Source organism: Mixophyes fleayi, chromosome 3 (genome assembly GCF_038048845.1).
Source record: "Mixophyes fleayi isolate aMixFle1 chromosome 3, aMixFle1.hap1, whole genome shotgun sequence".
In the NCBI taxonomy this organism is placed as follows: domain Eukaryota; kingdom Metazoa; phylum Chordata; class Amphibia; order Anura; family Limnodynastidae; genus Mixophyes; species Mixophyes fleayi.
In genome coordinates this window covers 195,931,357-195,947,848 of record NC_134404.1, presented here as the reverse complement: position 1 = coordinate 195,947,848, position 16,492 = coordinate 195,931,357, and the positions used below count along the sequence as shown (strand labels likewise).

At 40.7% G+C, this 16,492-nt stretch overlaps 1 protein-coding gene across 1 annotated transcript in view; it reads left to right on the top strand.

Moving 5' to 3' along the window:
• Positions 1–16,492, top strand: part of ROS1 (ROS proto-oncogene 1, receptor tyrosine kinase) — a 245,980-nt gene that overhangs the window by 65,732 nt on the left and 163,756 nt on the right. Inside the window, exons 14-16 of the mRNA XM_075200923.1 lie at positions 6,551–6,742; positions 7,958–8,058; positions 8,514–8,728. Coding sequence (XP_075057024.1) covers positions 6,551–6,742; positions 7,958–8,058; positions 8,514–8,728 — 508 coding nt within the window. The remainder of the gene's footprint in view (positions 1–6,550; positions 6,743–7,957; positions 8,059–8,513; positions 8,729–16,492) is intronic.

Sequence of the window (16,492 nt, the reverse complement as noted above, 5' to 3'; positions counted from 1 at the left end):
TGTATGCCAGTAATGAGGCCTTGTTATAGGTATACCAGTATGGTAAATCTTATGGTAAACCTTATTGGATGGTAAGTGTGGTCTTACACTAAAAATGGGAAAAAAATTGTATGTATAAGACCTATGACAATTGTACATATATGTACAGACTGATCATAGTTAGTTATATTTGAGTAAAGTGGCGGGGTTAAAGCAATAGATATAGTGGGGATCTACGAGTTCAAAAAATATCCCAAATCAAAATCTATATTCAGTCCCTTTGGAGTCAGGGTTTTAAGATTAAAAATCCACCTGGCTTCTTCTTTCGAAATGAGTGACACATAGTCACCACCTCTCCATGGGTTAGTGACTTTGCAAATCCCTAAATACTGGAGGGTGGTATGGTCATGATTGTGATGTTTGAGGAAGTGGGCAGATACGGTATGATTTTCTGACTTATTCCTAATATTGCGTAAATGTTCAGAAATTCTGACATGTAGTTTCCGAATGGTGCGTCCAACATACTGGAGGCCACAAGGGCACTCCAGTAGGTAGACCACACCCATAGTGTCACAAGTGATTTTGGTTTGAATTTTATACGATTCCCCTGTAGTGTTGGACCTGAAGGTGGTAGTGGGTTTCAGTCCCTTGTGGTTAGTCATTACACAGGCCTGACACCTATTACAGAAATAGAAACCCCCACTATTCTCTCCGAGCCAACTTTGTTGTTTTTCTTTCTTTGTTGTGGGAATGCAGCATTTAACTAATTTTGTGTTGAGGGAATCAGATTTTCTATAAATGATCTTAGGATGATCTGAGAGGATGCCCTTCAGGTGGTCATCCATCTGCAGTATATGCCAGTGTTTTCTTACAATCTGCTCAAGTTCCCTGTGATTGGAACTGTACTTGGTGATGAATGCAGGGGGTGATGGATCATTCGTATTTATATTTGGAATTTTGGATTGGAGTAAGGTTTCCCTTTCTAGCCCTTTGACTTCTTCAAAGGCCATGTTGACAGTGTCCCTATCGTAGTTCCGTTCAAGGAATCTCTCTTTCAAAATTGTGGACTGTTCCTCGTATAAGGCCAGATTGGAACAGTTCCGCCTGATGCGGGTAAACTGACCTTTGGGAATATTGGTGAGCCATCTTTTTAAGTGGCCACTAGTGGCTGGAATATAGGAATTACAGTCCACCGGTTTTAGGAATGTTTTAGTCTGGATGTGATTGTCTACTATGGCTATGTCTAGGTCTAAGAACTCCACCCTGGTGTCACTAATCTTAGCAGTGAAACGGAGGTGGATGTCATTTCTATTGAGATAATCAAGGAACTCTTGGAGCATGTCCATGCTTCCCGTCCATATGCACAGGACGTCATCAATGTATCTATACCAACCCAAGATTTGTGAGCTATATGGGTTGTTTTGCCAGATGGTGGTATTTTCCCAATGGGCCATGAACAGGTTCGCGTAACTGGGCGCGAATTTCGCGCCCATTGCAGTTCCGCGAACCTGCTCATAGTAGCCTCCATTGAACCAAAAGTAGTTGTGGTGCAGAGTAAAATTGATAGCCTGCATGATAAATTGAATTTGCTCAGGGGGGATGTCTGTCTCTGTGGAGAGGATGTGTTCGACGTGCTCACATCCTGTCTTATGATCTATGATAGTATATAGAGAACAAACATCGCATGTCATTAATAAATATCCAGTTTGCCATTCTATATTCTGTAGGATTTGTAGAACGTGCCTGGTGTCTTTTAGATAGCTCCTCTGGTTGCTAACTGCCGGTTGTAAAAAAGTGTCAATGTAGCTGGAAAGGTGTGTGGTGAGGGATTCTATTCCAGAAATGATGGGTCGGCCGGGTGGATTGGTGATGGACTTGTGGATCTTGGGCAAACAGTAAATAACAGGCAATCTTGGATGTTGGTTCAGTATAAACTGATATTCGGTTTTGGTGAGTATGCCTTTTTCTAATGCTTCATTTAGAAGTACAGTGAGTTCTTGTTTATATTGCTGAGTGGGATTTCCAGGTAGGGTTCTGTATGTAGAAGTGTCTTTGAGCTGATTCTCTAGTTCAGTAAGATATGCGGTTTGATCAAGGAGGGTGATTCCACCCCCCTTGTCAGCTGGTTTAATGATCATGTTTTTATTTGATTGGAGGTCCTTCAATGCTCCCCTTTCTGATTTGGTAATGTTGTTGGAGTTGAACTTAGGTTTGATATTGAGTTTGTCAAGATCACTCTCTACCAGCTTCTGAAAGGTTTCAAGATATGGACCCTTACAGTGCACGGGAAAGAAAGTGGACTTATTTTTCAATTGGGTGTGTTTGAATGTAGTGGGTTCTCCAGATGGCTCAGGTATGTCCATGTGGGAACCAGGTTTGTAATTGAGAAAAAACTTTTTAAGGGTGAGATTCCTAATAAATTTATGTAAATCTATATAGGTCTCAAACTTATTGAGTGGCCTATTGGGTGCAAATTTTAGGCCTTTACTAAGAAGATCGGTTTCGGATTTGGTGAGCACTTGGCTACTCAAATTGAATATGCCATTGGTGCCAATTTCCATTTCTCTATTGGTTTCGATGTTTATTTCTTTATTTTTGTTTTGGGTCTTGCTCCTCCTCTCTCTATGTCCCTTAGTTCCTCCCCTTGTGCCTCTTGGGATGGGGATCTTTCTTTTCTTTTTCTGATGCTCATTGGACTCAGGGGTGTTTGGGAGGTGCCTTGGGCTAGTACTAAAAAATGATCTATTAGATCATCTGCATCAGCTTCTTCCAATTCGATATTATCCTGGTGGGGGTCTATATGTTTCAGTTTGTCCAATAGTGCGGACTGGTCCTGGGAAAGTATTTGGCGTGCTTGTTTTATGCCTCTCTTATATCCCTCTTTCACATTCTTTTCATGATTTTGTTTTTTCAAAGGTATTGAAATGAGGTCTTTGTTCGGTCCCAAATTCCGTTGGTTTAGTGGTTGATAAACCCTACCATGATCTATATATCTGGGTAAATGTTTAATTAGTGGAGACTTCTGTGCTTGTGTACGATGGGGCTTCTTGGTGGGTGTATGAATGTGATGGGTATATGGTTTTTGTGGTCTGAATTGTTTCCTCTGTTGTGGTCTACTATAGTCGGTTCGTACCATTTTCTGAATTCTCTGATTTAAACCTATTTAATAAACATCTTATGCTTTCATCATATCCTGGGCTTCATAGCTGTGATTTCCATTGAAGCATGACACATTGACTGTGGAAGGACTGTTTGTGCAGATGGGGTGGTTTGAGTTATGTCAAAATGCTGATCTCCTGGGATTTTCACGTACAACAGTTTCTACAGTTTACAGAGGCTGGTGCACAAAACAAAAAAATCCAGTGAGCAACAGTTTTGTGTGCTAAAACATCTAGTTAATGAGAGAGGTCAGAGGAGAATGGCCAGACAGCTGACTGGAAGGCTACAGTAACTCAAATAACCATTACAACATTGGTATGCAGAGAGCACCTTTGAATGCACAGCACTTCGAACCCCATTGGTTTCCAGTCCTGTCAACTAAGAACAGGAAACTAAGGCTACAGTGTGCACATTCTCACCAAAACTGGACAGTTGAAGAGCGGAGAAACGATGTCTGGTCTGACAAATCTCAATATCTGCTGCGACATGCAGATGGTAGGACCATAATTTTTCATAAACAACATGGATCCATGGATTCATACTGCATTGTGTCAGTAGTGCAGACTGGTGGTGGTAGTGTAATGGTGTGTGGAATATTTTCTTGGCACACATTAAGCCCCTTAATACCAAGTGAGCATTTAAATGTCACAGCCTGAGTATTGTTGCTGACCATGTGCATCTATTTTTGGCCACAGTCTTTTAATGGTCAATTACAGCACAATAATATGCCATCTCACAAAGCACATCTCCACCAAAACTGCTTCCACAAATATTACAATGAGTTCACTGTACTTCAATGGCATCCACAGTCACAGGATCTCCATCCAATAGAGCACATTTGGGATGTGGAGGAACATGATGTTTGCAACATGAATGTGCAATAAATCTGCAGCAACTGTGTAATTCTATCATGTAAACATGAACCAGAATTTTTCCAGCACCTTGTTGAATCCATGTCATGATGAATTCAGGCTGTTTTGGGGGCAAAGAGAGGTCCTACCCAGTACTAGAAAAGTGTACCTAATAAAGTGGCCACTGAGGGCCTGATTCAGAGTGAGAAATATGTCCTTTGCTCAGAAAGTGATCATATGCAATTGTCGTTCTTCAGACCTGCAAACTTTTGCCACTGATGACTCCTTATACCAGAAGAGGTGCGACAGGGAAGGGAAGGGAAATGTTGTAACGTAGTCAATGTACAGTAATGGTATGTTCAAGCATTTGCTTACAGATTCAGACTGGGACATAGTCACAGATATGGCTGAAAATGCAGTTATCTTCGGGGTGGTCAGGAGCAGGTGTAAGTAGTGGATGATGATGATGACAAACACCAAAACTAGCGAATCGCTTGTAATTATAGGTTTGCGAATGTATTGAAACTTTAGTAGTCACTTGGCCATAGATCATGATTTGCCGAGTTTGTTGAAGCAAAAAAACAAAAATTATTTTTGTTTTGTATATATATCAAGAAGTTATTTCTGCTGTATTAGCTAGGTTATTCAAGTTTAAATGATGAACTTATAGAGGCAGATTCAACTAGCTGCGTTGTTCTTCAGCTACGGAATTTGACAGAAAATCTAATGTAATTTTGAGCAAAAATCAGCGGAGAAATTACAATAGTAACAGTAATAGTATTCTAAAGAAAGCACGACTAATTGAATCTGCCCCTTAAAATAAAAGGTTTTTGTATGTGTTTGCAAGCTGATTGTAAGTGTCTGAAAAATGTGTTGTCAAGTGGGCGTAAGTGATACTCATTCAGACCTGGATGGATCTGAATACAGTGTACATACACAATCAGTTGTGACTTTCAATTGCAAGTTACACTCATTTAATCAGGCCTTGAATGTGTGTGTGTATGTTATGTTTACACTTTTGCAAGCTTACTTTGTACATTTGTTCCTTGAAAGGTAAATCCACTCTCAGCAGTGGTGGGTGTCATGTTGTAAAAATCTAGTGTCTAAAACATTTGCTCACATCTACCAAGCTACCATATAAATAGCATACTCAGAAGTCATTGTTCCTTATATGTATACTTGTCTTTAAGCAATTGCATAATACCATACCTCTGTATGGTAGGCTCTGTCAGTCTCTACATTGGTTGCCTGTTTTTTCTGAATCCAATCTTATATACTTCTACTAACACACAAGGCCATCAACAAAACTGCACCAACATATATCTGTTCACATGTTTCAAAATATTGGCAAAGTGGTTAGCACTTCTGCCTCACAGAGCTGGGGTCATGAGTTCAATTCCCGACCATGGCCTTATCTGTGTGGAGTTTGTATGTTCTCCCCGTGTTTGCGTGGGTTTCCTTCAGGTGCTCCGGTTTCCTCCCACACTCCAAAAACATACTAGTAGGTTAATTGGCTGCTATCAAAATTGACCCTAGTCTCTCTCTCCCTCTGTCTGTCTGTGTGTGTATGTTAGGGAATTTAGACTGTAAGCTCCAATGGGGCAGGGACTGATGTGAATGAGTACTCTGTACAGTGCTGCGGAATCAGTGGTGCTATATAAATAAATGGTGATGATGATGATATCTCACAAAACGACACGACCCTTCTGCACAAGATTTGAATCTCTCATCCACACTAATTAGCAGCTCCAATTCCCATTTGACGTTGTTTCACTTTGTGGAATTCCCTCCCTCGTGCAACAAGACCTTCCTGTAGTCTTCCAACTTTCAAGTGTTCCCAGAAAACCCGCCTCTTCATGCAATCTTATCAAGTTCCTCAACCACCCTTTTAACCTCCAAAGTGTACCCTGTTACCACCCTTTACAGTGTTCACACAAGACAACAACCCTCTTACCAGCATTGCTGTATCACTGGATCATAGAGCTCACTAAGCATGTTTTACCTTTGCAAGCTGGCTGCACCAATATGCAATATGTAGCACTTAACCTCAAGTATCAAACCCCCATTGTCCTATAGAATGTAAGCTTTTGAGCATGACCCTCTTACCTCTCTGTCTGTCTGTATTATTCTTGTTTTATTACTGTGTTTATTCCTAAACGTAAATCACTAATGAATATGCTGTCACAATATAAATACTTTCCAACTGTCCCGATTTAGACGGACAGTCCCTAATATAATGAAGTGTGCCAGAGTCCAAACTTCTGGGAAATTGGGAAATGTCCCTGTTGACAAATTTTGAGCGGGAGCCACATACAGCTGCCATTGGTATGCATAGCAACATCAGGGTTTTTACAAGGGAAGAGAGGTGGGTTGGGGGCGACCTAGCGCAACATGGCCACGCCCCAATGCATCTTGAACAAGCAATGTTTGTGTGCACAGCAATATGTGGCAGGCCAGTGGTGGGAAGTATGTAGTACTCCTTTTATTGTTTCAGTGAGGCTTGGAATTGAAATAGTTGACCTTGTTAGAAGTCACTAATTAGCCTCTTCTACTGCTAACAGATTTACAGAACATCTTTAAGAAAATTTACTCGTGACACAGTAACTCTTGTCAGATATCTTGTGACTGATCTGGTCGTAGACTCTTTGAATGCTTTTCTTTACTGGACTACAGCATATACCATAGAGAGCAGCAGACTGAATGGACAGGACCATCTGATTATTCAAAACTTAACACTGTTTTCCAGTACCCAGGTAACTAAAACAATTCTAAACTTCAGTATATTGTTCAATAAACTAATTCAGTCTTCCCTATTTACAACCTGAAGGTTCAACTGTGTATCACCCTACAATAATAGACAGTTTGTGGTATTTAATATAAAGTTTGATTTTTGAGGTTTTTGGTTATGGCATTGCAACATGTTGGACCTCACGTAGCGTTGGATGTAAACAGGAATAGAAGCACTGAAGAAAAAGTGCATTTACATGGATATGTACAGTCGGATGCATCTCACGATGCATTCATCTGTACATCACTTGCATATGAAACAGGTTTATGTCGGAAGTACCAAGTGTTAACATAAAGAAAGCATAAAGATAGTGCAGAGATGTTGCTTGTACACAACGTAATAATGACATTTCACATACACACAACAGAAAAGTGTCTTGTCAATTAATAATAAATGTGATAGTCTTATTTACCATATACAATATAATTGAATACAAATACAGATTAAATTAAATACAAACATATGTTGTTTTCCCCACTTAAAAATCAAACGGGAACCTTCTTTACTATCACAGTCAATATGGAATTATCAATTAAGTATCGTAAATAGACAGTCGCAACTTACATATAATATAGCAGCCGCACTGATGAATGCAGTACCATCGGCCAAACAGAAGCTGCTAGCTAGTGCTCCTGATTGTCCTTATCATCACTGCCTCTGGTTGCACCAGCCCTCCAGCACCCACAGGAAATACACCTAATGACAATTGCATATGCATCAGGTCCACTTCAGTCACAATTACGTGAACTCGCCATTATTGGCCTATACTTGTCCCCCACTTCCCTCTCCTGTTCCGCCTCTCTAGTCGTAAGGAATCATAAGTGTCAGATGAGACAAAAGCTGCGTACAGATGTATACATACACATTGTTGTTGCACATGCATATTGTGAAAATGTATATTTTATGCGAAAAAAACAAAAAACCACAAGTATGTACAACTCTACCTGCATCATTTTGGGTTTAGATTTGCCTTTTTAAACCTCTAAAAAATAGTTCTGGAAACCTAGAATTTCAGTTTCCCAAACTACTGAGCAGTAGTGTTTGTCTTAAAAGAATATGAGTTTGGGGTTTTGGATATACAAGAGTATCAGTTCCTCAAACTAAACTGTATTATATGTTAAAGGTAGCCATAGCAAATAACTTTGGTTTTCAATATCTTCTTAATGTTTTTTTAAACCAGGTAGTGGCCCTGACGTTGGATCTCAAAGATGGACGCCTTTATTGGCTTGTTAAGAATGGGTTCCTTATTAATTTGTACAATGCAAATATACGTAAACATGGGTAAGAGTACTTGCAATATGTTTTGTAGGCACATGATACACTAAATTCCTGTATGTTATACATCATGTAAGTACATTTTTTTAAATAAATGAAAATAAAATCCATTTATCTATAGCAAGGTAACTCTGAGGTCATACTGCATCTGGCCATAAACGAGGGTGGTGATGAGGGGGTTAAACATTCAATTAAGGGGGCAAAATTGATTCAATTACATCAGTGTTCCCCACAATCCAAGAGGTGTTGAAAGATTTCCTAAAATGTATCTCTATAAAGCCTTTAAAATGTTTTTAAAAGTAGGTGTGCATGCCAGACAAGATAATTGCCACTAATGTTAATGTAAAGAAATAATAATAATAATACTTTAAAACTATAATAATACATTTATAATTTATGCTACACATATAGATAATATACTGTTTTTGTTAAGCTTAGATATCTTTTTTGCCCCCTTGTAGACTTTTTGATATAAAAGTCACAGAATTTGCACACTGGAGTTCTTCAGAAATTTCTCAACATGCTCTAATGTTCCATAGCGACCGGCTATTTTGGATAAATGGACAGAAATATATTACAGTGCAAGAGGTCAACCAAAGTTCCGGAACACCTTTCTCCCAACCTGCAGAGTTCACAACTTTTACACTTGTTCTAAATCCCCTTAAACCATTGCCAGGTAAGAGAAAGACAAAATGGAGGCACCCATGTATTCACATTCACTAAGTCAATAAATCCAAGGAATTGAGTAGATGAGCTAGATGAGACTGCCAATCTGTATAATATATCACTTAATCAACAAAAGAGGCAGCTTTAAAACCAGCATGCTGTGTTAGCGTTTGATTCATGATGTGTTGGATTGTCTCCAGTGCTCTATGTAGGCCAAAGGGATGAACTTTGTATTGATAGGCTGAAATGGGTGAAAAACAAAATTTTTGCCTTAGCTGGAGGAAATAGAGGTCTGCCAGTAGCTTTTTGATAAATCATGTTTGGTCAAGTAGCCAGCACTGGCCAAATTTCCAACAAAGTGTTTGACTTTTGACATTGGATATCCATCAAAATGAGACACTTTGTTTAATTGCCTGTAGACACTCAAAGCAAATGTTCCATCTGGTTTCAGAACCATCACAATTGGGTTGGACCAAACGCTCATAGACCTCTAAATCTAGCATCTTGTCCATTACTTTTTATTTTTTACTTTCTATTTTTATCTGCCTTGGTTCGAGTACCCTGTACTCATTTATAATCAACACTGTATGAGTGATGAAGTCACACTAAATGTAAATGGGTACACTCTGGCACAGTATAAATGACATTGTGATTTCTTCTTACCATGTCTTGCACTTGTACTTTTTGGCTCTCTCATTGTAATACCCATTTTTGAGTCCACCTGCACGTTCTCTTGCCAAGGCTTAAGGAGATTTATGTAGTTGATCTGTTCAGCCTTCCTCTGTCCTGGTTCACAAACAACAACCTCATATGGACATCGTCAATGCGCTAGGAGCTTAGTCTCCTTAGTGGGTACTGTTGTTGTTGCTGGACTTCACTCCTTACTAGCCTGCACCAGTGCTTGATCTATTTCCTCTATGTCAGGTCCTAACAGTGGGGAAAACAAAGAACATCCAAAATCCCAATTAAGTGCTAGTGGAGGTTAAACATGATTAGACAGTAGTACTGCAATGTGATAGTAATCATCAGAGAGATGATGAGGATGAACAATTACAGTTCTCTTATCCCATGCTGAAATGAGCACGAGGAAGAATTTTTCCCACCAAACGATAAGTCTATATCTGTCACAGGCAAAAAAAGACACATGCTCAGAAAAACCCAAATCGCTAAGTTCATTGTACACAACAGAAGCAATACTAATGCCAAAGGTAATTAATCAAAGAAAAGTAATTCTGATGCACCCTCATCCTCATTCCATTTATTCAGAAGGGCAATTTTAATGCTAACATGTGGAATGTGTATAATTTCTATTGCAATAACATCTGCATTAGTGATATTTGGTTTCCTAGACAAAGGATAACTTTATCATGTTCTTATCAAATAAAAAAAATAATAGTATGGTATGTGCAAAAATGGGTCAATTGAGATTGCTAGGGAACAATGCTCAGAATGTCAGTCCTGATCCAACAGCACTGGGTTCATGGATTCATTTCCATCCAGGGCACTATCTATGTGGAGCTTGTAAGTTATCTGCAGCGGCAGTAATTATTGCAATGGACTTAATGTCGGTACTTAACCTGTCGACATGAAAATGTTTTCATGTCGCCAGGTTAAGTGCTGACATTAAGCCTGTTGCAATTATGTGCCCTACCCGTTCTCAGTGGGTTTCCTCCAGGTATTCTGCTTTCTTCCTACAGTCCAAAAACATATTGGTAGGTTAATTAGCTTCTGACAAATTTAAACTAAAGATGAGCGGGCACGGATTTCGCTAAATAGGAACTGCAATCTATATTACAACGTTCACTGTTTCTGCAGTCCCAAAAAATAGGAACTGCAATCTATATTACTACGTTCACTGTTTCTGCAGTCCCAAAAAATAGGAACTGCAATCTATATTACAACGTTCACTGTTTCTGCAGTCCCAAAAAATAGGAACTGCAATCTATATTACTACGTTCACTGTTTCTGCAGTCCCAAAAAATAGGAACTGCAATCTATATAACTACGTTCACTGTTTCTGCAGTCCCAAAAAATAGGAACTGCAATCTATATTACTACGTTCACTGTTTCTGCAGTCCCAAAAAATAGGAACTGCAATCTATATTACTACGTTCACTGTTTCTGCAGTCCCAAAAAATAGTAACTGCAATCTATATTACAACGTTCACTGTTTCTGCAGTCCCAAAAAATAGGTACTGCAATCTAAATTACTACGTTCACTGTTTCTGCAGTCCCAAAAAATAGGAACTGCAATCTATATTACTACGTTCACTGTTTCTGCAGTCCCAAAGTGTGTGTGGTTTAGGGGTACGTGGTTCAGCTTCACCCAAGGATCTAAGCCCTCCTCCCCCCCCCCTCCAAAAAAATTAAGAAAGTTAAGCTGTCATCAACAACACAGCAAACAACTCTGCCTGCTAAACAGATGACATCACAAATCCCCAAGGCGAGTCCAAGGGTGTTGGTGGTTGCGAAGCCTGACCTTCCCATCACTGTACGGGAAGAGGTGGCTCCTTCCACCATTTGCAGCACACCCTCTGCATATGCTGGAAGGATCACCCACAGTCCAGTTACAGATTTGGCTAATGAAGGTGTCAATGTTGTACACCGGGAGAAGGATATTGATGTAGCTGGTGCTGAGGAGGAACTTGACAAGGAGGATGCTGATGGGGTTATCTTAAATGAGGCACCAGGGGGGGAAACAGTTGTCAATGGGATGAAAAAGCCCATCGTCATGCCTGGGCAGAAGACCAAAAAATGCACCTCTGTGGTCTGGAGTTATTTCTATCCCAATCCGGACATCAAATGTATGGCCATATGTACCTTATGTAAAGCTCAAATAAGCAGGGGTAAGGATCTTGGCCACCTAGGGACAACCTCCCTTATATGTCACCTGAAGAACCTTCATAATTCAGTGTTTAGTTCAGGACCTGTGGCTAGGACCGTCAGCAGTCCAGGGACACCTAAATCCCTTGGTCCTGTTGTATCCGCACCAGCAACACCCTCCTCGTCAATTTCCTCCACGATCTCGATCAGAGATAGTCCTGCAGTCCAGAAATATTAGTACCAGAGATTAAACTACGTTCACTGTTCCAGCAGTCCAGAACTATTAGTACCAGAGATTAAACTACGTTCACTGTTCCTGATTGGTTTGTTAAAGTGCGAATGTCCTATTTCAACATCAGGGTGGGTGGGAGGGCCCAAGGACAATTCCATCTTGCACCTCTAGCAAACTCTTGCAAACTGCCATCTTGTCTGCCACTGCAGTGCCACTCCTAGATGGGCCACGTGTTTGTGCCGCCCACTTGTGTCGCTTAGCTTAGACATCCAGCTACCTCGGTGCAACCTTTTGGACTAAAAACAATATTGTGAGGTGTGAGGTGTTCAGAATAGACTGGAAATGAATGTTATTGAGGTTAATAATAGTGTAAGAGTGAAAAAAAACCAAAAATATGGATTTTAGCACTTTTTATGCTTTTTTTAAAAAAAATCAGAACCCAAAACCCAAAATCAGAACCAAAACCTTTCGTGGGGTGTTTTGGCAAAAAAAATCAGAACCCGAAACCTCAAGCTAATCAGAACCCAAAACACCAAAAGTGGCCGGTGCACACCCCTAATTTAAACCTAATGTCTGTGTTTCTGTGTGGTAGAGATTTTACACTATAATTTCCAATGGGGCAGGGACTCATGTGAATGGATAAATATTGAAATGTTTAACTGTAAAGTGTTGCATATTATGGTGGCAGTCACAGACTGGCTGGCAATTTTTAGCCTGGGGTAAACACAAGAAAGTGGCCACGTTCTTTTACTAGCAAGCCGCTGATAAAATTGACCCTATTAAAATATAGACAGCATTATAGTGCCTGTATACAACGCAGAGAGCATTCTACTAATTGATAGACAATACACTGAGCATCGTAATAAACAATTTGCTATACAGATATCATTCTAATGAACTCTATACAATACAGAAAGCATTTGAATGACCTTAGTACATTATTGGGTATATCTCAATGACTGATATACAATACAGAGAACATCTTAACAATCAGTAAACACTACAGATAACATTGTATTCACCTCAGTACAGAAAGCTTCTTTGTAAGTAATTTACAATACAGATGTCACCTTAATAAACAAATAGAGAACATTATCTATACAGTGCATAGATCATTCTTGCGCCCACTAATGCATATAAGTGAACACTACTCAATGCCAACCTTGGTATGAAGATCACAATCAAATGCAGACCCCCAATTCTCTGAAAAAATTAAAAGTACTTACTGCTTTGCCCCAAGAATACCAAAAAATAAATAGGAGAGTTAAAAAATTGCAATATTTTTTTTAGGGATGAGCGCACTCGGATTTATGAAATCCGAGCCCACCCGAACGTTGCGGATCCGAGTCGGATCCGAGACAGATCCGGGTATTGGCGCCAAATTCAAATCTGAAACTGAGGCTCTGACTCATAATCCCGTTGTCGGATCTCGCGATACTCGGATCCTATAAATTCCCCGCTAGTCGCCGCCATCTTCACTCGGGCATTGATCAGGGTAGAGGGAGGGTGTGTTAGGTGGTCCTCTGTCCTGGTAGATCTCGTGCTGTGCTGTTTAGTTCTGTGCTGTGCTGTTTAGTTCTGTGCTGTGCTGTGCTGTGCTGTGTTGTGTTCTGCAGTATCAGTCCAGTGGTGCTGTGTGCTGTGCTCTGTCCTTCTGAGGTCAGTGGTGCTGCTGGGTCCTGTGCTGTGTCCTGTTCAGTCCAGTGGTGCTGTGTCCTGTGCTCTGTGCTTCTAAGGGCATAGTTATTTCCCCAATATTCCCCTGTGTTTAAAAAAATAAAAAAAAGTTTTTTAAAAAAATACCAAAAACTACTTTAATTTTTTTTAATTACCACAAAATTTGCACAACCAATCCTGCAGTATAAGCCCATTGGTACTGCAATATTACCAAGTTCACACATTCAGCAGTAAAAGTCCAGTGGTACTGCAATATTACAAAGTTTACACATTCTGCAGTATCAGTCCAGTGGTGCTGTGTCCTGTGCTCTGTCCTGCTGAGTTCCGTAGTGCTGCTGGGTCCTGTGCCGTGTCCTGTTCAGTCCAGTGGTGCTGTGTCCTGTGCTCTGTGCTTCTAAGGGCATAGTTATTTCCCCATTATTCCCAAGTTTTTAAAAAATAAAAAAAAAGTAAAAAAAAAAAAAAAATTAAAAAAAAAAAAAATATATAATAATTATAACCAAATTTGCAAAACCAATCCAGCAGTATAAGTCCATTGGTACTGCAATATTACAAAGTTCACACATTCTGCAGTATCAGTCCAGTGGTGCTGTGTCCTGTGCTCTGTCCTGCTGAGTTCCGTAGTGCTGCTGGGTCCTGTGCCGTGTCCTGTTCAGTCCAGTGGTGCTGTGTCCTGTGCTCTGTGCTTCTAAGGGCATAGTTATTTCCCCATTATTCCCAAGTTTTTAAAAAATAAAAAAAAGTAAAAAAAAATAAAAAATTTAAAAAAAAAAAAATATATATAATAATTATAACCAAATTTGCAAAACCAATCCAGCAGTATAAGTCCATTGGTACTGCAATATTACAAAGTTCACACATTCTGCAGTATCAGTCCAGTGGTGCTGTGTCCTGTGCTCTGTCCTGCTGAGTTCCGTAGTGCTGCTGGGTCCTGTGCCGTGTCCTGTTCAGTCCAGTGGTGCTGTGTCCTGTGCTCTGTGCTTCTAAGGGCATAGTTATTTCCCCATTATTCCCAAGTTTTTAAAAAATAAAAAAAAAGTAAAAAAAAATAAAAAATTAAAAAAAATAAAAAAATATAATAATTATAACCAAATTTGCAAAACCAATACAGCAGTATAAGTCCATTGGTACTGCAATATTACCAAGTTCACACATTCTGCAGTATCTTGTGCTACATATAATGGAGACCAAAAATTTGGAGGATAAAGTAGGGAAAGATCAAGACCCACTTCCTCCTAATGCTGAAGCTGCTGCCACTAGTCATGACATAGACGATGAAATGCCATCAACGTCGTCTTCCAAGCCCGATGCCCAATCTCGTAGTACCGGGCATGTAAAATCCAAAAAGCCCAAGTTAAGAAAAAGTAGCAAAAAGAGAAACTTAAAATCATCTGAGGAGAAACATAAAGTTGCCAATATGCCATTTACGACACGGAGTGGCAAGGAACGGCTTAGGCCCTGGCCCGTGTTCATGACTAGTGGTTCAGCTTCACCCACGGATCTTAGCCCTCCTCCTCCTCCCCCCCTACAAAAAATTGAAGAGAGTTATGCTGTCAGCAACAAAACAGCAAACAACTCTGCCTTCTAAAGAGAAATTATCACAAATCCACAAGGCGAGTCCAAGGATGTTGGTGGTTGTCAAGCCTGACCTTCCCATCACTGTACGGGAAGAGGTGGCTCGGGAGGAGGCTATTGATGATGTAGCTGGCGCTGTGGAGGAACTTGATGATGAGGATGGTGATGTGGTTATTGTAAATGAGGCACCAGGGGGGGAAACAGCTGATGTCCATGGGATGAAAAAGCCCATCGTCATGCCTGGTCAGAAGACCAAAAAATGCACCTCTTCGGTCTGGAGTTATTTTTATTCAAATCCAGACAACCAATGTATGGCCATATGTAGCTTATGTAAAGCTCAAATAAGCAGGGGTAAGGATCTTGCCCACCTAGGAACATCCTCCCTTATACGTCACCTGAATAACCTTCATAGTTCAGTGGTTAGTTCAGGAACTGGGGCTAGGACCCTCATCATTACAGGGACACCTAAATCCCGTGGTCCAGTTGGATACACACCAGCAACACCCTCCTCGTCAACTTCCTCCACAATCTCCATCAGATTCAGTCCTGCAGCCCAAGTCAGCAGCCAGACTGAGTCCTCCTCAATACGGGATTCATCCGAGGAATCCTGCAGCGGTACGCCTACTACTGCCACTGCTGCTGTTGCTGCTGTTAGTCGGTCATCTTCCCAGAGGGGAAGTCGTAAGACCGCTAAGTCTTTCACAAAACAATTGACCGTCCAACAGTCGTTTGCCATGACCACAAAATACGATAGTAGTCACCCTATTGCAAAGCGTATAACTGCGGCTGTAACTGCAATGTTGGTGTTAGACGTGCGCCCGGTGTCCGCCATCAGTGGAGTGGGATTTAGAGGGTTGATGGAGGTATTGTGTCCCCGGTACCAAATCCCGTCGAGATTCCACTTCACTAGGCAGGCGATACCAAAAATGTACAGAGAAGTACGATCAAGTGTCCTCAGTGCTCTTAAAAATGCGGTTGTACCCACTGTCCACTTAACCACGGACATGTGGACAAGTGGTTCTGGGCAAACGAAGGACTATATGACTGTGACAGCCCACTGGGTAGATGCATCCCCTTCCGCAGCAACAGCTGCATCAGTAGCAGCAACTACAAAATGGCGGCTCGTGCAAAGGCAGGCAACATTGTGTATTACAGGCTTTAATAAGAGGCACAACGCTGACAACATATTAGAGAAAATGAGGGAAATTATCTCCCAGTGGCTTACCCCACTTAGACTCTCATGGGGATTTGTGGTGTCAGACAATGCCAGTAACATTGTGCGGGCATTAAATATGGGCAATTTCCAGCACGTCCCATGTTTTGCCCACACCATTAATTTGGTGGTGCAGCATTACCTCAAGAGTGACAGGGGTGTGCAGGAGATGCTTGCGGTGGCGCGCAAAATTGCTGGACACTTTCGGCATTCAGCCAGTGCCTACCGCAGACTAGAGGCACATCAAAAAAGCA